Below are 23384 nucleotides of genomic sequence, written 5' to 3' on the forward strand. Positions count from 1 at the left end.
AGAGAAATTGCAGCCCATAGAGTTAAACAGGCATGGGAGATTTTATATAAGACTATTGCAATAGGGGAACGAGACTATTACAGTACCAGGGAAACATGGAACTCAACTCCACAGAAATAAAAGGCAGAAGGGTTTTTAAGCACTGAGGTGAACTATTGGAAAACTACTGGAGGAGGTTGTGGGGAGGCTGGTCAGTGTTGTCAGGCCATTTCTGTTTGCTAATTGGTGCTTATTGAATTGACATTAGGCTCCTGCTCTTTCATAGAGAACAGGAGACAGGGCCCCTATCTTTTTGTTGATTCCTTTTAAAGGGATGGCTCATGTCATTGAGAAAGATATTCTTGGATTGAAAAACTGACAAAATGCTAGAAGTTTTATGCCTTGAAAGGATAGAGAAAGAGCCTGTAATCACAAGTTTTCTAAAGTAAATGCTCTTAAAAGGGAGTTCAGGGAATAATAAGAAAGCTTTCTAAAGTTTAGTCAAGCTGAGGGGAACATTAAATTCATCTTGGTCAAGACCTTCCCATGAAACTCCGTCAGCTCTGTCCTCCAGAATTGTCTTAATGCAGTGAACAGGGGCCAAAGCATGTTAGCAAAAGGATATTAAGTTTTTTTTTCTCTATGCCTACTGATCATGCCACTAGGGAAAAGAATGTGACCGATAAATATATTAGTAGAAGTGACTAGTTGGAGTATCTAAATATTCACCAGATTTTTCTTAATTTATTCTAGAAATTAATCTATTTTTTCTTCTGCCAGAACATTTCCTTATTTCAAATGAATTATCAATATATTAGAGAGGCCCACTTGGAATTGATATAAAACAAGGTGAAGTACAACATAAAATGCTTAAGAATTGAAAATCCATTGATGATTTTTATGAGTTCCATGTTTCCATGTAGAAATGGGAATAAGTTCAGAAAGGAATTAAGTTCTCACTGTCTCAAAATACATGAAGACATAGCAAATCTTAAAATTTTAGCAGAAGATTTTTGTAATTTTTTATAATTAATGGAAACTTGCGTGGGGCATATAGATCTCAAAGGCACTTTGTAGAGATTGACCCCGAGAGTTATCCCAATTGAGGCTAAACAGATTCTACTGAAGCCTGGAAAAGGGAAAAGGCCAATTGCAAAGTGCTCTAATCTGTTTCTAAATGGCTTTGCAAAACACTCAAAAAAAGTCACTTTCATTGGACATTTGGCACGGTGCTGCTATTGTTTCAGATTCAGACAGCTAAAGAAATCAACAGTAACACAGTGATCTTGACAGAGGCAAAAGCTGACGAAAGGAAAGTGAATAATTCGCATCCAGCTGAGAACGAAAATAGTCTGAAGCCACAGCTAACTAAACCACGTGCTCTTTTTCCAGTGTTGGTAACCATGGTCAATAACTAGTCACAGCTAAGAAAAGCAGCATGTACTTTCTCTGAGGTTGGCAACTCCAGTCAATAAAGTATAATTGGAACCTGCCAAGAAGGTAGTATGTCAAAGGTGTATTTAAGCAGAAACTTAGATGTTGAACTGTTTATATAAAAATTGAGCACATAGTCTAATTATAAGTTTAAGAACTTTAAAAAGTCTGAACATTGTAAATCTGCCATGTGAGTGACTTGCCCTGCTACAATGTGACAAGTGCATCACTAGAGCTCAGTCAGAACTGAGGAAGAAGTGTCAACATGACAAAGAAGGGCATTGCTTTTAGTAAGTAATCGGAGGGAAGGTGGAGAGAAATGGCCTGTTTTTAGTTGTAACTACTTATAGCAATAACTACTGTAATATAGTAATTAATATTAGTTATCACTAGCTACCCCCTTCGATGAGGATCAGCAAAAGGATTAAAATATCATTTCAGTGTATCTCCTTTAAAGAGACACAAGTGAAAATAAGACTTTTTGTTAAGTCAGTAAACAGCAAGGTTATTCTTTTGCTTGTTATGTGTTCAATCTATTAACATGTACCGTCATACAGTCTATTTAATTCAAACTTTTTTGACACTCAAGGAAAGATTATACGACATTAAAAAGAGAATTGAAAAAATATGCGCCAGCCACTTCACTGTTGATTGGATAGGTAGAATATGGAATAAAATAGGACTGAAGTCAGTACTAAAGATCGTAGACACTTTGGTAATCATAATTATCCCGTCTTGTGACTCCAAATCCAGAGGCTTCAACAAAATCACTGCATGTCTTTCTCTGGGTGTCTCACTTATGAGGCTGAAAAAAAAAACGTTACGTTTGTATATCTGAGCTCTGCCCTGCTCTGGGAATCAAAAGATTTCCCTTGGTGGATGTGTCATTCAAAGAATACCTTTTATTACTAGTAGTGCAAATCAAGGATACAGACTTGATTAATGGACTAGTTTGTTCAGTGGAATAAATGAAGTAGTGCCTAGGATCACTCTCGTCCACATAACTTAGCAGGTAAAATTGCATTAATCACTCCAGCATTTCCATAGAGTAATCTCAAATTTTCCTCCGTGTCATCTTGCTGATAGATTAGGCCCTCGTCTGTAGTGAATGCTGCTTTGGAGAGGAGATTTTTACTCATAGTATAGATAAATTTAACATGCATTATTACAGAAAAGACCAAAAAATTGTTTGCACATTTTGGTCTTATTTGCATCTCAATTCATGTCAGATAATTAGAGGAATAATCGCATGGGACACTAGGTATTATGTTTACAAGGTCTGCTTTGCTGTATTGTAGCCCAGCCAGGCTCCACTCCAACCCCTCCACCCCCGTTTCCATTTTTGGTAAATTGGCAAACAGCACTTAGAATATATTGGAGCATGTAGACATTTCAACTGAACTGAATTCTTCTTTTTTTAAACCTTAAGATGATCAAATGACTGATTTTTTGATACTTTTGTTTTCAAAATTATTTACTGTGCTTCGTCCTACCGGATTTATCAAGTTAGTCAAGTTTTACATGAAAACCCTTTATGCGTATTTTGACTTTTTACTATGTCGCTATGTAAAATGCAAGAACTAGAAGAATCAGAGTCGAGCTAAGGTTTCAGACAATGCATGGTGACCTGTAGCCCTTTAAATATGAATGGGCATTAGGAACACATGAACTAATATCTCCTTGTGCTTAATTAGAAGGTAGAGTTGAATTGGGATTGAAGGAGGTATGGGAAGTGAATTTAGAATTCCAAGAGGATGAAATTGATTGTTAAGATTGCTCTCTATACATGGCTCATTCTTCACCTCATTTACATAGTCTAGAATGAGGTCCCAGTTAGCATTCATTTTAATATGTCATTGTATTGGCACAATAGTTTACCAAGGCCATTTCAGGTTTTTATGATATTCCATGTTGGGGAGTTCTGTGATGACCTGCATAAAATAGCAGCCCCTTTGAAATCCAGACTTTCCTTGGCTTCTTGACTCACTGTTCAGTCTAATTATTTGTCCAAGTCAGCAAACCTCTCTTCGCTTTACAAGGTCTAGTATAGAATCCCTATGCGTGGGTTCTTTGCAAGGTTAGAAGCTTGGATGTAGTAAAGCTGTATGGAGAGAAAATAAATCAGGAGACATGGGCTCTTTTCAGTTGTGCAACTAACTAATCAGTCACAAGACATAAACAAGTCACTTCAGTTCCCAGGACTCAGTTTTCCCACCTGGCATTCCCCTGATTCTGTACTTTTTACATCAAGTCCTGTATTCGCAAAGGTTAGCCAAAATAGGCAGTCACAAGAAATGAGCCCTCAGGAGATGAGACTGGTTTATTATTTTACTCTCATCATGTTCTTTCCAGCTTATCTGTGTCTGCCTCTCCCGGTATCATTTTCTGAAGGAAAACTACCTATCCTCTTAAACATTTTCTAAGGGCATGATTTATTTCTGCTAAGTGTCTAAATTAGATCAGTTATTTTTTTTTCAATAATCTTCAATACTCTCTGCCTTAAAAAAACAAAAAAGAAAGAAATATTGTGCTGAGCTCTTTGATTTAGAAATGCAAATGATATTGAAATTCCTCCTTTCCTAAGGGTAAAATGGCTATTAACCACCCACTTGTTTATTGGCTGTACTTAATAGCTACAGTAAATGAACATGACAGGACCAAATTTCAGTGTTCTAACATTCTTATATAGACAAAGCTGGCACATTAAACTAGAATCCCCATTAAACTAACCCAGGTTACTCACATACTCCTCAAAAGCAAAAATGTGTTTAAGTGTATTCTTACAGTGCTGACACTGAAGTGGGTCAAAACATGGAGACTTATTCTAGGCTCCACCATTTACTAGATGCATGGCATTAGACAAGATATTTAGCCTTTCTCACTTCAATTTCCAGAGATGAAATGGGGATCTTAAGAGGTAATTTCAAGTTTTGAATGAGGTCATATATATTGGATTGTTTGGAGAACTGCAAAGCCCTGTGTAAAGAAATATCACTGTTTTTGTTTATGTCAGCAATTTGACTTATTTATTACTCATATTGGTATGAGAAATTTTCATTCGCATGTCTTCCATTTTCTGGAAAAATAAACAAAATATCCTCCTCAAATCTGAATTCCTTCTCTTAGTCACTATGCTCTTTCTCTCCTTAAGAATAAATTTTTGAAGGAATAGTCTTCAATTATTAACTTAAAATTCTCCAAAATGGCTTCCTAAGCCCTAGGTCCAATCATCTCCTTTTCAGTTCCCCAAAGTAACCTTAGCATTTGCCATGCATGACCACACCATTCTTGAAGTTCCTCCTTTGGCTTGCGTAATACTGAAACTGTGAACTTGAATCATTCATTCATTTATTCATTCATTCAAATACTCACCCATCCAGTGATTCAACAAGTATTTACCTTCACTGTGATTAGACACTGTTTCAAGGCACTAGAGATACAGCAGTGAACAGTGAATCCCTGCCTCCATGGAGTTTACATTCCATGGAGACAGACAACACAGAGATATTTACAGCAATTCCCCAAGTGGTGTCTTTGCATACTACCCACGTCTAACACAGTGTTGCTGCTGCTGACCACAGAGAGAATTTGGAAGGTAATACGGAGAGAAGTAGAAGATACTCAACTGCCCTTAGTCCTTCATTCTGAGTCTTACTAGTCCCTCCTCTGTTTCTACTCCCCTTAAATGGGCATTATGTGATTGGTCGCCGTGATCCTTTTCTCCCTTCAAGTTTTCTTAGTTTTTTGTTTTTGTTTTTAATTTGTAAAACAATTTCCATTGCTACATTAGATCTTTATGACCTGTTAGCATGGTTAAGTCCTTTGAGAAGCTGGGCTTGTAGCTCATTGAGAGTACTAATCTCATTTTCATTTATGGAGTCCACTCATGATAAATGATGTCAATAACTTATGCGTAAGGTTCTTTTTTAATGTTTGAAATGTTTAAAATGACATTTTTTTCTCTAAATGTGCATCTGGCTTACATTTGTTAAAGTTTAAGTACTGTAGACTAAAAGTAACTTCTCAAAAAAAGAGAAAGAAAAAAATTTATCGAAAATATCACCCCAAAAACAGAGCATCTATTTTTATTGTTCTGGGCTCAATTTATATCCTTGTCCACATACATTCCAAAATGTATCAATATTTTTCTATTGTCTGGTAAATAACAGCATCCAATTTCTTGCATCTCTGTTCCACTGTCCACATTGTAACAAGAATTGTCTTTCCAAACAGCCCACCTCATATCTCCCACACTCACAGCCACACTGAAATTCTCTGCAACTTTGACCCTGAGACTAACACAGAAAATGGTATCTGTCCCTTCAGGGAACGCTCAAAACCAGAATTAGAGGTGCAGATCCAATGTAATTGTCTTCACGGTTTTTGTTTGTGGCCTCCCGAAAATCATTTTGAAAAATCTATATATGTTCAGGAACCTTTTTGAGTTATTTAAAATGTTTATTGTAGTTTAAATAATTGCAAAGGATGTAATTTCTGCTACACTATAAATATTGACAGTTAAGACAAAGCATGACATTACTCTTTTAAACATGTTCAGTGAAATAAAAATCTAAATATTTCAGCAATGTGTAATCCATTAGGATCTGTTTAAAAAGACATGAACAAGTTTTTTTCAACAGTTGTTTTTCTTTCTCCTGACCTCATATTATCATTCTAATCCCCCATAGAAATTTATGCTAATATAATATATATTTGTATCTTGAACAATTTAATAACAACTCTACCATTTCTGTGACAAATGCATGTATGTAAAGTGAAATTAACCTTTTAAAACAATTTCTGTGACCACAAGGCTCTAAGTGCTAACATTTTCTTCTGTATTGAATTAGCATTACAATTACCATCGGTACTAAATTGATCAAAACCACACATATATCTTATATTCATTGATAATTAAAGTTTTAAGATAAAGTTTTGTTGCAAATTTTTTCCTTAATAAAGTGGTGGGATCCCTGCCTCCATATCGGTTCATAAATCTTTGGATGAATTCTTTCTTATATAGAGAATAGTTCTGCATCAGTTCCACTCCTTTTTATTGTTACAGAGTATGTATTGAGAAACATTATTCAAATAAATGGTTAGCTAAGAATAAAAGGAATGTTGTTGTGAAAGTCATTCAATTCGTTGAAATTATTCCAAGCTATAGGCCAAAAATAACATAGTAGCTATCTTCAGACTGACTTTTAATAATCTAGCAGCTGACAGTTTGACTAAGTCCTCTTTCAGTTTTGTTGAAAGCAAAATATTAAAAATGATCTGCTTTGTAAAGGATCACTGTAAGGGACCTGGACACTATAATAATTTGCTTCTCTACATGAATAATATTTTCAATTGCTCCTAGCATCCCACCCCAATTTCTGACCCCCAGGTACTTACATTGTGGTCCTGTGCAATATAACATTTAGGCATGGATGAGAAGAATGTGTTTGTGACTTGTGGGAAGTAGATGGTGAAAGAGATGGCCTTGCCAGTAGGCTTGGTTTTGGCAGGTCTGTTTTAGGAAAGAATTTGTCTAGAGGCTGAAGATGTGGAAATGGATTCACACAAAACCATCTCTGCTCAGCTGTCTCTCAGGAAGGCCTCGTGTATCTTATTTAAGGCCTAGAGGATTGGAGACCAAAAACTGTATCTCTGTATCTAGAAAGTTAGTGGTGGCCTGAGGTCTGCCGTCGGTGAGCAGAGAATGGACGTGGGACTCAAGAAGGCTGTCCTGAGAGTCATGTATGTTCAGCTGATGGAGAAGAAGTTTACCATTTTTCTAGTCTAAGTCGACATGACATTGATAGCTAAATTTTAGCACCTGTGACACACTATACTTGACCAAGAACGTGAGTTCAATTGACATTGCTATTAGAGTTGTTAACATATTTTGATAGAAATTGCAGAAGAAATAAAGTTCTATAGGTTATAGTGCTCTAAATTCATTTTTCCTGTAGGACAGTAAACAGGCAGCATTTGAATCATTTAAAATAACTTCATAGCCTGCAAAATCAAACCAAAATTGAAGGTAAAATAATCTATGCATAGTATAAGAGCAAATGTGTTTTCAGTTACTCAAGCATATTATGCTAACATGACTCTTCCAATGAAATCTGGGAGAAAGAAAAAGTTTAAAAAGTGAATGCCAATGAATATTTAGAAAAGAAATATGAAAACTTCCTTCAAGAAGGACTTGAAAAGATTAATTTAATTTTTCTTCCTAAGTGCGATAAGTACATTTAATATTCCTCTACTTTAGATGGAGATTAACATTAGAAGGGCAAGGGTAATGAAAATGCTGACAAAAAAAATTATAAAATCCAGTTTTTACCCATACTTAAGTTTTTCTGTATTAACAAAGTAGGATGCCTCCAGAAACTGAATTAATTCTTTAAAGTTGCAAAAGTTTAATATATGGTCCTAAAAGATACTCTGTATGCAAATGCTTAATTACCAATAGACTCTCCATAGATAGTTTTGGGGATCACCCTTTACTCATTAGCACTTCCACAGCAATATGGAATAAGCTAATGGATTTTGTTGTTAGATTTTTATATATTTAGAATAACACGTGAACTATGTAATAATGTTTAAAACAGCAAACTCCTTGGGAACATTCATAAATTATATTTTTAATCACCTACAGAATTTAGGATAATATGATATAGATATATCCTTTAGAGCTCAATAAAATTGTGCTTAATATTTTAATTTCAGCTTTGACCTAAAACTTAATCGGTGGTTTTATATAATTCTTTTTAAATATAGGAATTAATGGTGGATGACATTCCTGGAATTTGCACTGTGAATTGAAATAACATGAGTCTAATAGGAATTTTCATAAGAAAATGGTATTATGGGGCTTTTCCCCCAACAAGGGCTCAGTGGCTACCATAGAAAGGAATGTAAGCATCATATCCTAACCACCCACATGTGGTACTAAAGTTTTCCTAGTGTTTGTAAAATCACCAATTGAGCAATCAATCACATAAAATTATGTTTGTTGATAAATTATCATGATTATCATTCAATTATCATTGAATAATTATCATTATTCAATGAAGCACTATTTTAGTTCTTCAGAATACCTTCCTTTTTACTAACACCTGTCAGAAAGGACAGCCACATCAGGGCCATGGAATGGGGAAGGCTTCTTTGGGGGAAAAAATTGTAGGAATGCTGGATGAGATGTCTGGGAAAAACTTACTTTTTCTTACATTTCATCATTCTTATGAAGTAATCGCTTTAAAGTAATATTGCTTATTTCCTTTTTAAAAAATTTTATTTGAGTATAGTTGACACACAATGTTACATTAGTTTCAGGTGGACAACATAGCGATTCAACTTCTCTATATATTCTGCTGTGCTCACTGCCAGTGGAACTGTCATCTGTCACCATACAACGCTCTTACAATATCATTGACTATATTCCCTCTGCTGTGCCTTCCATCCCTGTGGCTTATTCATTCCATAACTGGAAGCCTTTACCTCCCACTCCCCTTAACCCACTTTGCCCATCACCCCCTTCCTTCTGGCAACATCAGTTTGTTCTCTGTATTTATAGGTCTGATTCTGCTTTTTGTTTGTTTATTCATCTGTTTTGTTTTTTAGATTCCATATGAGTGAAATCATACGGCATTTGTCTTTCTCTGACTTATTTCACCCTCTAGATTCATCCATGTTGTCTCAAATGGCACAATCTCATCCTTTTTTATGGCCACACGACATTGCTTATTTCTATATCAAATATGCCATAACTTACACATTAGTTTCATCCTTCATAGTAAACCTCTTTTGAGACTGAAGAATTATTCAGGTAGCCCTGGATTATTTGGGGGGACAACCTTTTAAGCTGCCTTGACACAAGAAGATTAGAAACATTATTTTTATATCACTCTTCTACAAATTCTCCCGTAATTCATTTCATGGACTTTTGCTCTTGTTGGTATATTTTCTCTCCCTCACACATCCCCAGAACACTTGGGAATATCAGAAGTACTGAAAGGCACAATGTGCCCTGTAATCCTGTAGACTCTTATTAAGTTGTCCTTGTAAGATGTTTACATAAGATAAAAATAACAAAAACATTAAATCAGTGAATAGTACAAGATCACTGAATTCCCCATGCTCCTGATATTCCATTTTATGCTTCTCCTGTTCTCCTGGGAGTTTCTCATGATTAACCTCCCACTGGCCTTTCTTAGGTGAAATCAGGTTCTTCACTAGTGCTGTGTTTCTTGACCAGTCATTTGAACCCCAGGTATTTCTCACCGGCTCTCTCCCTCAGCTGTGGATCTTGCTCCCTGGTAAATTTGAAGTCCATTCATTTTCATTATAGCACCTCGAGCAGTTTCAGCACATGTTGATGCTTGTTAAATATATATTGCATGAACTTAAGAATGAATTCATTCATAGCTTTCCATTCCATGAATATTAAAAGAAGAGGGAAGAAAAACCTTTCCTTGGTACACTACAATTGTTTTTCAGTCTCAAAAACCACTCTCTTAGCTTTTTTTTTTTTTGCCTCCTCCTTCTCCCTCTCCCCCGTCCTTCTCTCCCTCTCCCCCTCCCTCTCCCCCCTCTCTCTCCCCTTTCCTCCTCCCCCTCCTCCTCCTTCTCCTTCATCTTCTTCATCTCCTCCTCCTCCTCCTCATTATTATTATTTTGAAGTGTAGAGTCACCATTGGCTTCTTTTGGAGGATCTCTTTCTAACCAGTTTCCCTCCATGTCCACAGAAATTTCCAAATTTAATACTCTCTTCTTTGCTAATGACAGTCCATGGCTCAATTGTCAGCCAACACATTAGAGCATGGCCAAACTAGCGTTCTAGATTTGCCCCGAAATTTTTCTTCCTCCTTAGGACTTTTTCTGAAAAGGTCCATGTTGGTACTTTGCAGGATGAAGTAAAGACTGGGAATTTTACGTGGAAATACTCTGGTGCTTTGAGCCACAGGGATTCTCATGTAGGGTTCATCAGGAACTAGAATAACTAATGTGAATCTCTGTGCGTGCTCACAACGACATTATCCATAAACTAGATGACATCAGTGCTACTGGCAGGAAGGCATATCACTATTCATGGGGAACTGCTGAGTGAAAGATAAGATCAACACAAATTTCATATCCATGTGTTGTGCATCAAAAATTACCAAAACACAATATGGCATTTGTCTATTTTCCTGTATCCATCAGACATATTTTAATATTATTCCCCTCCCACCATATGCCAGCTCTTTACACTAGGAGTTTAAAGTTATCATGTTCATTAGAGAATGAGTGATTTGGTTTTACACTCTTGAAAATGCCACATCCCCCTACTTTCAGGGCAGATTGTGTGTATTCCAGAGCAGAAACATTACAAATATGTTAGTTCCACTGTACAGAGGCTTGGAATTCATAGCTTTTACCAAAGTGGATTCTCACATCAATGACTCATATTTAAAGTCACTGCTAAAATGTTTCTTCCAAATGAAGTAATATTTAAACTATAATTTCTAACTGAGGAAGGCAACTATTCCCTGATGAGACATTTAGGGATCTTATTTTACATTCTGCATTCCCATTTGAAGACTTACATTGGGTAAAGTTTAGAATGTCAAGCAGACTGCACAAATAAAAGGCAATATTGCCAAGAACTCATGATGATAGAGCAAGGTAAAATGAAGATGATATTGTGTTTTATTGGGTAAACACATCAGAAAGCCCTCTGAAATATGTATTTAACTAGTAGGAAGAGCTGTTTTATTCTAATGGATGAGAAATATCCAGTCTGTGTGTGTGTGTGTGTGTGTGTGTGTGTGTGTGTGTGTATAATTTATTTAAATGCTATTTGGAACTATTCCAAAATGAATAATAACATTCATTTACTAACTTCTGTGGCAGTTTTATTTACGTTTTGAAGAATAAAATTAAATATAGGAACTGGATCTAGGTAACACTGAATTTGTGATATAATCTGACAAGCACTAATGGGGCTGCCAAGAACTGACATAGACCTTAACTCACCTTACTTCCCATGCCCTGATTTTGTTTTTAAGTGTACACAGCATCGATGTTACTTAGACTTGGCTTTGAAAGTTCTGCATCTCTGGCTATTAGGTATGCAAATTAGGTCTGTTCCTTTTCTCCCAGACCCAACAAGTTCAATCATTTTATGGTTTGCAAATGCTTCATAAGCCTCATGCTTTTTCTAGGGGGGTTTCTAGCTAATAAGTAAATTACATTTTTAAAAACAGGCTGAATTTTTATCATGATGGCACTACAAACATTTGTCATCCGTATAGGGAGTATTTTTCCTCCAGGCTCTGATTTGCAATTCATGATTGCTTCCTGTCTTATCCTTGTTCACTCTCGATGGTATGAGATGGAGAGAAGATAGTTTTAGAGCATATACATTTTAATCAACATTCAAACTGAATTAGATGGCCTAAAGGTTTTCTCTTTATGTACACGGTAATTCATTCCACCAAACCACCATTAAGTAACAGTTGAAATAATAGGTGACTTTCTCAAAAGAAAGCGTTAAAATATCATTAAAGTCATGCATATCAAACTAATTTTGGTTTAATGTTAATTCAAGCTTAACATTATTTAAATAATTTTTACATAACCACATGCCTAAATAAAGCCTTGGTTCAGTGACAAAGACAGTAATTCCTCTGTGCAACATACAAATATGGTAGTAGGAAATTATTTGTTAAAGGCACTTCTCTCTCTCTTTCAAACAGCTTTACTGAGATACAATTTATATACCATAAAGTTCACTGGTAAATATAAATGGTATTTAAAGTGCAAATGTCAATGGTATTTAGTATACTTACAGTATTGGGCAACCATTAGTGTTTCTATAATTGTAGAACATTTTCAACACACAAAAAGAAAACTTGTACCTATCAGCCCCAACTTATGTTTCTTCCACTCTCTTACCCAGCCCCTGACAACAACGGATGTGTCTATTCTGGACATTTTGTATATGCATGGAATCACACAATACATGGTCTTCTGTGACTGGTTTAATGTTCTTTCAAAGTTCATCAATGATGCAGCATCTCAGAATTTCATTCCTTTTAAGTGCTGAATAATATTTCACTGAATGGATATACCACATTTTGTTTATCCATTCATCAACTGATGGAAATTTGGATTGATTCCAGGTTTTGGCTATGATGCTTTTATAAGCATTGTACAAATTTTTGTATGATGTATATTTTCATTTCTTTTGGGTACATAACTAGGAGTAGAATTGCTGAATCATATGGTAGTTTTGTTTCCACAGTGGCTGCCATTGTACATTCCCATCAGCTGTGTATGAGGGTTCCAGTTTCTCCACATGCACATCAGTGCTCTTTATTATCTCTCTCTTTTATTGTAACCATCCTAGTGGTGTGAGTGATATCTCAATTTGATTTTCATTCTCTTGTGACCAACAATGATGAGCATCTTTCAGTGAGCTGCTTAGCCATTTTATATCTTCTTTGGAGAAATGTCTATTTAAGTCCTTTGCCTATTTTATAATTGGGTTGCTTGTCTTTTTTTTGCTGAGTTTTAGGAATTCTGTATATATTCTAAATATAAGACCCTTATCAGATATATAATTTACAGACATTTTCTTCCATTTGTTAGGTTGCTGTTTCACTTTCTTGGTAATGTCCTTTGATGCACAAAAGCTATTAATTTTAATGAAGCCCAATTGATTTTTTTTTCTTTTGGAGTCATATCTAAGAATCCATTGCCAAATCCATGGTCATTAAGAGTTACCTATATAGTTTTTTTTTTCCAAGAGTTTTATTGATTTTGCTCATATTTAGGTTATTTATCCATTTTGAGAAATTTTGGTGCATGGTCTGAGGTCAGGTCCAACTTCATTATTTTTCATGAGGATATCCATTTGTTCCAATATGATTTGTTGAAGACACTATTCTTACCCCATTAAATGATCTTCACACCCTTGTAAAAATCAATTGGCCATAAATGTGTCTGTTTATTTCTGGTCTTTCAACTCTATTTTATGGATTTAAATGTCTATTCTCATTCCAGTACCACAGCATTGATGATGATGGTGGTGATGATGATGATGGTGCTGGTGATGACGATGATGATGATGATGATGATAATTGTGAGAAAACACATATCTTCCTTCTTAACAAATTGTTAAGTATTCCATACATATTGCTAACTATATGCACATAGTTGTACAGAAGATCTTTAGAACTTTTTCATCTTGCATGACTGAAACTCTATATCTATTGAATAGAAATTCCCCATTTCCCTCTCCCTCACAGCCCCAGCAAACACCATTTTGTTTTCTGCTGCTATGAGTTTGACTACTTTAGGTACCTCATATAAGTAGAATCATGCAGTATTTGTCCTTCTGTGACTGGCTTATTTCACTTAGTATAATGTTCTTAAGGTTTATCCATGTTGTTGCCTATTGCAGGATTTCCTTCTTTTTTAAGGATGAATAATATTCCATTGTATGTACATACCTCATTTTCTTTAGCCACTCATCAGTCAATGAACATTAGAAATAACCTCTTGGTTATTGTGATAATGTTGCAATGAACATGGGAGTACAAATATCTCTTCCAGAACCTGTTTCCAGCTTTTTTTGAAGAAATACCTAGAAGTGAGATCGATGAACAGTACCACTGAGTTTTGATTACTTTAGCTTTGTAGCAAGTTGTAGTACATTTTGAAATCAGGAAATGGGATTGCTCCAAATTTGTTACTTTTTTTCAAAATTGTTTTGACTATTTGGGTCCCTTGCAATTCCATATGAATTTGAGGATTGTCTTTTACATTTCCTCAAGGAAAAACTGTTAGAATTTTGATAAGGTTGCAATGAATCTATAAATTACTTTGAGTAGTATTGCTATCTTAACAACATTAAGTTTTCCAGTACACAAATGCAGGATATCTTTCCATTGATTTAGGTCTTCTTTAATTTCTTTCAACAATGCTTAATAGTTTTCAGTGTAAAATTCTATCACTTTTTTGGTTAAATTTTATTCCTAAGTATTTTATTCTTTTAGATACTATTGTAAATGAAATTGGTATCTTAATTTCCTTTTTTGTTTATTGCTAGTGTTAGAAACTCATTGGATGTTTGTTGTTGATCTTGTACCCTGCAACTTTACTTAATTCATTTATTAACTCCAATAAGGTATTTTTGTGTGTATGTGAATGCTTTGGGATTTCCTATATGTAGGATCATGTTATCTGTGAATAGAGATAGTTTTAATTCTTCCTTTTCAAATTGACAACTTTTATTTCTTTATCCTGCTTAATGACTTCAGCTAGAATTTTCAATACTATCTTGAACAGCATTGGTGAAATCAGGCTTTCTTTGTCTTGCTCCTGATCTTAAAGGGAAATCTTTCAGTCTTTCACCATTGAGTATGATGTCAGCTGTGGGTTTTTCATAAATGCTCTTTATCATGTTTAGGAAGTCCCCTTCTAGTCCTAGCTTTCCGTATGTATTTATTATGAAGGTGTGGTGGATTTTATCAAAAGCTTTATCTGCATCAACTGAGATTATCGTATGGGTTTCCCCTACCCCGTTATTTCATGAATAAGATTTATTATATTGATTGATTTTTCTTATGTTGAACCCCCATTGCATTCCTGAGATAAATTCTACTTGGTCATGGTGTATAATTTTTTTTAATATACTGTTTAATTCAGTCTGCTAGTATTTTGTTGAGGATTTTTTCATCTACATTTATAAAGGTGTATCTGTCTATAGTTTTCTTTCCTTACTATGTCTTTGTCTGGCTTTGGTATCAAGTAATACTGGTCTCTTAGAATGAATTAGGAAATATTCCTCATCTCCTATTTTTTGGAAGAGTTTAGGAAGAATCTTTATTAATTCTTCTTTAAATGTTTGGTAGCATTCACCAGTAAAGCCATCTGGTCCAGGGTTTTTCTTTGTTGGGGGGCTTTTGATTACCAATCCAATCTCCTGACTTACTATAGATCTATTCAGACTTCCTAATTGTCCACAATTCAGTCTTGGTAGGTTATGTTTCTAGTAATTTATCTATTTCATTAAGGTTATCTAATTTGTTGGTGTGTATATTTGTTTCCTTGGCCACCATAACTTACTACCAGTGATTTAAAACCACAGAAATTCAGTTCAGTAGGCCAGAGTCTGAGATCAAGGTGTTGGCAGGATTGATTCTTTCTAGAGGCTCAAAGGGTGAAATGATCCCACATCTCTCTCCTAACTTCTGGGAGAAGAAAGATCTCAAATCAATAACTTAACTTTATACCTTAAGGGACTAGAAAAAGAAGAGCAAACTAAAACCAATGTTTTTTCTCCACTCCACTCTAATCTTCATTATTTCCTTACTTTTGCTAACTTTGGTTTTAGTTTGCTCTTCTTTTTTAATTCCTTCATGTATAATATTAGGTTATTGATTTGAGATATTCTCTTTTAATGCAGGCATTTATGGCTATAAGTTTTTGTATGTTTTCATTTTAATTCATCTTAATATTTTCTAATTTCCCTAATGATTTCTCTTTTAACCAGCTGATTATATAGAAGTTTGTGGTTTAATTTCCACGTTTTTGTGAATTTTCTAGTTTTCCTTCTGATACCAATTTCCAGTTTCATTCTATTATAGTCGGAGAAGACACTTCAGATGATTGTGATTATCATAAATATCTTAAGGCTTCATGTGTAGCAGTACCTTTTTACTGCAATTTAGCAGTCTCTTTCTTTATTAAGCACTCTCCTGGCTGCTGTAAGTTTTTTTTTTTTATTTAAATTTCAAAGTTCTGAGAAAGCTGTTTCTGTCATTTTTTGCTAGCTTAATTGTTGCTTCAGTGGAAGGACTGATTCTCAGCATTCCCTACTCCACCATTTCTTTGATGTCATCCATCTTCTGTGATTATCTTACAGATATTTGTTACATGGCTTTCTTCAGAAGCTTTCCCTGGCAACTTCTGCTTCTCAGTTCTAAACTAAATGCCCTTTCATGAGTTCCCTTTCCACTGCATTTCCCTGAGACACATAATTTTTTCCCTGAAGTAATCTGGAAATGTATGTATTCCGAGAATCCTGACACTGGTATGAGATCTCTTTATTCATCCCCCTAAATGCTGGATAAATGAAAATTGCATGGGGCACCTGAGTGGCTCAGTTGGTTAAGCGACCGCCTTCAGCTCGGGTCATGATCCTGGAGTCCCGGGATCAAGTCCCACATCAGGCTCCCTGCTCAGCAGGGAGTCTGCTTCTCCCTCTGACCCTCTTCCCTCTGACCCACTTCCCTCTCGTGCTCTCTATCTCTCATTCTCTCTCTCTCAAATAAATAAATAAAATCTTTAAAAAAAAAGAAAATTGCATGACTGAACAAAGAAGAAACAAATTTAGGTTCTCATGAACTTCCTACAAAGCCTCTTTACAGGTTATAAATTGTTAAAAAAAATTAAAATTCCTCAACGTGAAACTACTTTGAATGTAATGTAATCATTCTCAAGGACCTCAGAAGACACTTCAATTCCATGATATATTAAGATGATGAGTAGAAACATCTTATCGTTTCTTATAACTGTAGGTTAGAAACTGGAGAATGGCATAGACTCTTCCTTAAAAACACATTTTTAGTTTATTCTGGTTAAATAGTTTACTTTCATTAACTTGTTTGTCTTTTGGGAGCAGAAGTCAAATAGGTTTATTTGATTATTTTGGCTGTCTGATTTCCATAGAAACAAGCACTCACTAGGTATATATTCATTGTGTATAAATATAGATTTATAATTTTCACATGTTTTCTTGTTTTCTAAAAATATTTTAAGTGACAGAGTTATTTTACATTGGCTACTACTAGAAATTACTAACACGAGCATCAGTGCATGAATGTTGGTCCAGTTACAAAAAAGTCTTATGTATATTAAAGACCTGAAATGAACTGCTACTATGTGGGTAAGGGTGTACTATGCCACAAATCACATTTAGAAAATACAAAAATTCCTTGCTATACCATCCTGATACAGGTGAGGAGCCAGGTAGATAAGTGTTAGTCCTCTCTCCCAATACTGCTTTATTAAGGGCTCTTTTTGTATTTCTTGTCATGTTTCAATGTATCTTGCTTTAACCTTTTAAAAAAGAAATACAAACAACAGAAAAGCACAAGGTTGCAAACTAAGAACTCAATATTTTTGTGTTATTTTTCTGTTATTTTACAAGAAAACTTAGTTATAAATTGTATGATTACTAAAACTTGTCAATTATAATACCAACTGTAAAATGATTATTAATGTCATTGTATACAAACAGCTTCAAAAGAAGTTAACAGAAAGACTAAACCCAAGATGCAAGAAATTGACCCATCAGTTGCACTCTTGAGCATTTATCCCAGAGAAACAGAAACTTACATTCTTGCAAACACCCGTGCATGAATGCTCATAGAAACTTTATTTCTAATAGCCAACTACTGGAACAACCCAGATACCCTTCAGTGAATGAAGAGTTGAACAAATCCTGTTACAGCCAAACAAAGGACTATAAGTGAGCAATAAAAAGGAGTGAGGTATTAATACATGGAACAACGATGGACCTCAAAGGCATTATGCTCAGTTTAAAAAAAAGAAAAAAAGTAAAGCTCAAAAGGTGACAACTATGTGATTCCATTCATCTAACATTTTTGAAATGATATCATTATAGAGATGGAAAATAGATTATTACCAGGTGACAGGAACCAGGGTAGCACAGGAGGTAGCACAAAGAAGTTCTTTTGTGGTGATGAAAGGTTCTCTATGTTGGTTGTGGTTATGACACAAGTCTGTATATGGAATAAAATTGTGCAGGTGTGCACACACATATGTGCACACACACAAATGAATGCAGGTTGAAAAAATCATGAAAACTGAATAAGGGCTATACACTAGTTCATGGCAACATACCAAGGCCAGTTTCCTTGTTTTGATACTGTGCCACAGCTATTTTTTTTAAAAAGATCTATTTATTTATTTTAGAGAGAGAGCATGAGCAGGGGGAGGGGCAGAGAGAGAGAAAGAGATCGAGAGAATCTTAAAAAGACTCCACAGTGAGTGTGGAGCCCGACACAGGTCTCAATCCCACGACCCTGAGATCACAGACCTGAGCCAAAATCCAGAGTCAGATGCTTAACCGACTGAGCCACCCAGGTGCCCCATACCACAGCTCTTTGAAATGTCACCATCAAGTGACATTGGTGAGTGAAGGGTACCCAGGACTCTACTATTTCTGCAGCATCTCATGCGTCTATATTGATTTCAAAATAAAAAGATTTTTTTAAAATCACTATAGCACAATTATAAAACACTATTAAATATTTAAAAATGGAAATATCCCTCACACAACTGGCATTTAAAGCAACCTTCTTTTCAGAGGCTTACTTCTAAGTCTTCAGTTTAAAGTGATGATTTTTTTTTATTTTAATTCACACATGCAGGTATGTCAATTCAAGAAATATGGGTCTGTGAACATGAAAGCTTAAACTTTGATCCTCCACACTCCATTTTCTTCTTCTTCAAATGCCCTTTATTTGACCAGGAGGGATGTCATTTCCAAAGGTACTGAGAGAGCCACATTTAACTTGAACAACATTGTTCTTTTGGATTATTAAGGATGTTCAATTTCCTCTGTTGGTTGCTACCCTGAGTTGGAGACTCTTCTAAAATGTCAGACTGAGAAAACTGTACTGGTTCCAACACAATTTAAAACAAAACAAAGCAGAAAGGCTTTGGAATTCATGCAATCAATAATTACCTTTGAAAACAAACTTAAAAGGTAACAGTTGAATGCTAAGATGTATAAATCTATCTGTCTGTCTTTCTTTGAATATCAATGTGGCCAAGAAATTGAGAAACACAATAGAGAGTTCAATTCAAAAGCACTTATTGAGTACCTGAATCATAATCACAATGCCTTTTAAGGATCTGCATGTTTTGCGGAGCAGTGCAGGTTATAATGATGACGGAGTCCACACTGCCTAAGAGATCCCTAGTAATTGACAAATGCTCCCGATTTACACTGGCATACTGAGGGAGAAGCAAAGCACTGTGTCATACCAACAGCCAGAAAACCAAAAATCCAACAGAGTTAAAGGAAGAAATTGCTTAGCCAGCTCGGCTGAAAATAGGGCTGGTCTCTGGAGAAAGGCATCAGGGTCAGGACAAAAGTCACGAGGCTGTGGAAAACAAAATCCTACAGACACAAATTTGTAGGACTGCCACCAAAGCAAATAAGTAAAACGCACAAGAATTTGAAATTCCACATAAATCCTGTATGGAGAATACAGATTTTTTTCCTCTATTATCCGTGAATGACTTGGGATACAAGTGGATGAAAGAAAGTTTTAAGATACTATTGCTCTGGTGTGGATAAAATTTGGCATTTTCACAAAATAGCTTATCTGGAGGAGATGATATCATGACACAAATGTGTGCTCAAGTTAAAAACCACCAGATTCCTCAATTTTGTTCTTATGTTTTTTGTTTTGTTTCGTTCTGTTGTTGGAAAATAAGTTGTAAAATTAATGGATACTAAACCATTCTCTAAATACCTTTGTAAAGTAAGGCCAATTATATTTTACTGCACTTTTTGATTTGGAGTACTTAATATGCTAACTTTCTGTTGTTGATCATGTTAATTCTATCTTATTAAAGCCAACATTAAACTACAAGGAAAAGTAAAAATCAAAAGGATATTACTTTGAATGAATAAAAAATAAGGTGATTAATGGATAGATTGAAGGATGGGCAGATAGATGAAAAAGCAAGTATAAGAAAATGTTAAATGATAATCTAGGAGTGAGGCTATGGGTATATATTATAACAGTCTTTCAACTTTTCTGTATATTTGGAAACTTCTTACAATTTTGGAAATAAAATCAAAAGAACAACCAGAATTTTCAGTGCCTAAATAAATGAATAAATAGCTTCGTTTTCTGAAATAATGTATTAAGGGCTTTGTCAGTTTACATCATAAAAGTAAGAGAATGTTACAAAAAAACAAAGCCTTGCATTAAAAAGCTCAAAGCTGTTGAAAGACAAATACCATATGATTTCACTCATAAGGGGAATCTAAAAAAACAAAACAAGTGAATAAGCAAACAAAAAGCAGAATAAGACCTCTAAATAGAGAGAACAGACTGATGGTTGCCAGAAGGAAAGGAGTGATGGACAAAGTGGGTGAAGGGGAATGGGGGATATAGGCTTCCAGTTATCGAATGAATAAGCTACAGAGATGGAAAGTACAGCAGAGGGAATACAGTCAATAGTATTGTAATAGTGTTGTATGGGGACAGATGGTAGCCACACTGATGGTGAGCACAGCATAAGGTGTAGAGAAGTTGAATTGCTGTGTTGTACACCTGAAACTAATGTAAATTGTGTGTCAACTATACTCAAGTTAAAAAGCTAAAAACAAATTCATGTGTGGTTTCTAGGTAAAGAATAAAATGACAAGAGATTGGCTCTAGTAGTGGAAAGTACCTATTTATGCAGAACTACCTTTCATTGTCTTACCTTTACATTGATATTATGCTTCGTCAGTATGTCTGATAAGATTGTGACTCTCTGACAGATCCAAATGATACAAGTTAGGCTTGTCCTCAGATCTAGAACACAAGAACAGCAACATATGGTTACTTGACTAAGACACCAAAATTAAATGGCACTAACCAGATAAATACGATAGTAATTTTGTGTCTAGTCATAAAAAGAACTTTCTGTATTTTCTTCCGTTGTTGGTCCATGCTGTTTTACATAATCTTTCCTCTTCAAGTCAAGTTAGAATTTTTAATGAGTCCAAAAGAGATTTTATTGGCTTAGAATTGATTAACTTAGAAGCACCTCAGCTTTTCATATTCAAGGCAAATGCCACTTCATCGTCGGTTGATTAGTAGCTCCTGTGAAGTACTACAAGGATTTCTCCTTACATTCAACCCTGGGTCCATTTTCCACAAAGTTCCCAGACCTGCAAAGCTTCAAATGCCTGAAGACATTCTCTCGGCAGTTCCCATTGCTTCTAAGCAGGCCTGGGTCTTAGAAATGCCAGACAAGTTGATATCGATCCTTTTTAATAAGTGACGTACAAAGGAAGTAGATCTGCCAGCCTCCTTTAGAAACAGGGTCAAATAACCAGTTGGAAAACTTTCGAAAGGTGTCACATCAAACTTTAATCATACCTACATTTTTATGGAGCTTTTAACTTTGCAAATTGCTTTCACGTGCATTATCTCATTTCACGTGCTACGGCACTGCAACAGCGTCCAGGTTTTAGGGCTGGGTTACAATGACACAGATATCAACATGTGGACGGGGACATCTCACGAAAATTGGTTACTGCCATGTCGACCTGCCTGGCTTGGAGATCGAGTATGACAAAGGGTTAAGATCCTAATAGCTGCTTTGCTCCGCGGCTGCTGGCGTTTCTCAGAGCCATTTCTCCTTTTTCTTTTTCAAGGAGAAAACGGGTTACATCTTTTCTTTGTCTCCCTCCCGCCCTTCTTATTAATGATTTTCTTTTTCTTCTCAACCGATCGGTAGGTCAGCCCAACCCCGGGGTGCATCCGAGCCCTCATGAAGATGCTGTACTGCCCGTACTGCCGGGGTCTTCCCACGGTGAGACCTTGCAAGAACTACTGCCTCAACGTCATGAAGGGCTGCCTGGCCAACCAGGCTGATCTGGACACTGAATGGAATCTGTTCATAGGTAAGGGGCGTTGCCGCGGAGCCGTGACGTCATGACGGTGACGTAGATCTCGGGCCGGGTGGGCGGCTCCGACGTCGTGATGGCGTATGGAGCCCACGAGGATTACGTACAACACCGGGGAGGTGTTGACATTATTTTGCATTTTTTCTTCTTTTTCTAAATCCAAAATAATAACAATAAGAAGAAATCCTGGTATGTTGTGAAGGACGGTCCTGTACTGAATTCGCTGATCTCTCTGACAGGGAAAAGTACTCTTGTTGACTTTCTGGGAGCTCCTGTGGAAAGGGACAAGTTAGGGGAAGAAAAAACAAAAATCTCATTAAAAACAAATCCACAGCACTGGCTCTTATTCGTATTACCTCAACATAGTCACAGATATTAGTAAACCACTCCTTAAACGTCCATGATGAAACTAGCTCAATATTTTTGCTAAAATATGCAAATTTTCTTCCTCATTCTGTGGAGAAGAATGCTTCCGGCGCACGGGCGCCCAACAGCCTTGCTGTCTTTTGAAAGTAGGAGAGAGGGTGGGGAAGATGCAGCGAAGGTCTGGGGAGTCAGGGCTCTCGTCCTGAGTTGCAGAAATCGCTCAAGGAGTCGCACTGCCAAAAGATATTTCCCAAATTGCTATCCAAGGATAAAAAGACACATTTTACAGGCAGGCTGCTCCCAGGAAAATACACAGGCCTTGAAAGAATGTGTTTTCTCCCCCTGTGTCAAATGGCCTTCAAATAAAAGTACTTTCAATTGCACTTACTGCAATTGCGTGGTGACAGGCAGAGTGGCACGGAGGCTCCCGTCAGCCGCATCATTTATGCAAACCTCGAAACCAGAAGGCACGCCTAACGCCTTCTGACATCTAAGATTCCGGTGGGAGGGAAAAAAGATCTAGGAGGTGTTGGAATGGAGCGAAACCTAAGCCCCTTGTACAAAGATGTGCTTAGGTTACAAGCCTTCGGCTTTGGCTCTGTCACCCACCGGCTAACATGCTATTATGCTTAGGAACGCCAAAGAAAATGGTTTTGAAGTTTTAAAAAAAGATTTGAGAGTGGGTATATTCAAATGGAACTCATCTAACAAAACCCCAGAAATCATTTCAGAGAGAATAAATTGAAGTGCTGTTCTCTCTCCCTGTAGTGGGAGTATAAAATCTGTTTGCATGATCTTGGGTTACTTTATTTGAAAAATGAGGAAGTGTTTAAAAAAGTTAATCATTAAGGTACTCTTCTGACTCAAACACGATATGATTCTTTGCTAAGATTTTGGACGG

The 23384-nt window shown here is 36.0% G+C and overlaps 1 protein-coding gene across 2 annotated transcripts in view; it reads left to right on the forward strand.

The window, feature by feature from the left end:
- GPC6 (glypican 6) overlaps window positions 1–23384 on the forward strand; it is a 1069763-nt gene that overhangs the window by 698859 nt on the left and 347520 nt on the right. For both annotated transcript variants that reach the window (XM_088022217.1, XM_028112064.2), the window contains exon 4: window positions 21949–22114. In XM_088022217.1, coding sequence (XP_087878343.1) covers window positions 21949–22114 — 166 coding nt within the window. The remainder of the gene's footprint in view (window positions 1–21948; window positions 22115–23384) is intronic.

The sequence above is a fragment of the Eumetopias jubatus genome, unplaced genomic scaffold (assembly GCF_037043125.1).
Source record: "Eumetopias jubatus isolate StellerSeaLion01/CBP00866 unplaced genomic scaffold, mEumJub1_p1.0 scaffold_3, whole genome shotgun sequence".
In the NCBI taxonomy this organism is placed as follows: Eukaryota; Metazoa; Chordata; class Mammalia; order Carnivora; family Otariidae; genus Eumetopias; species Eumetopias jubatus.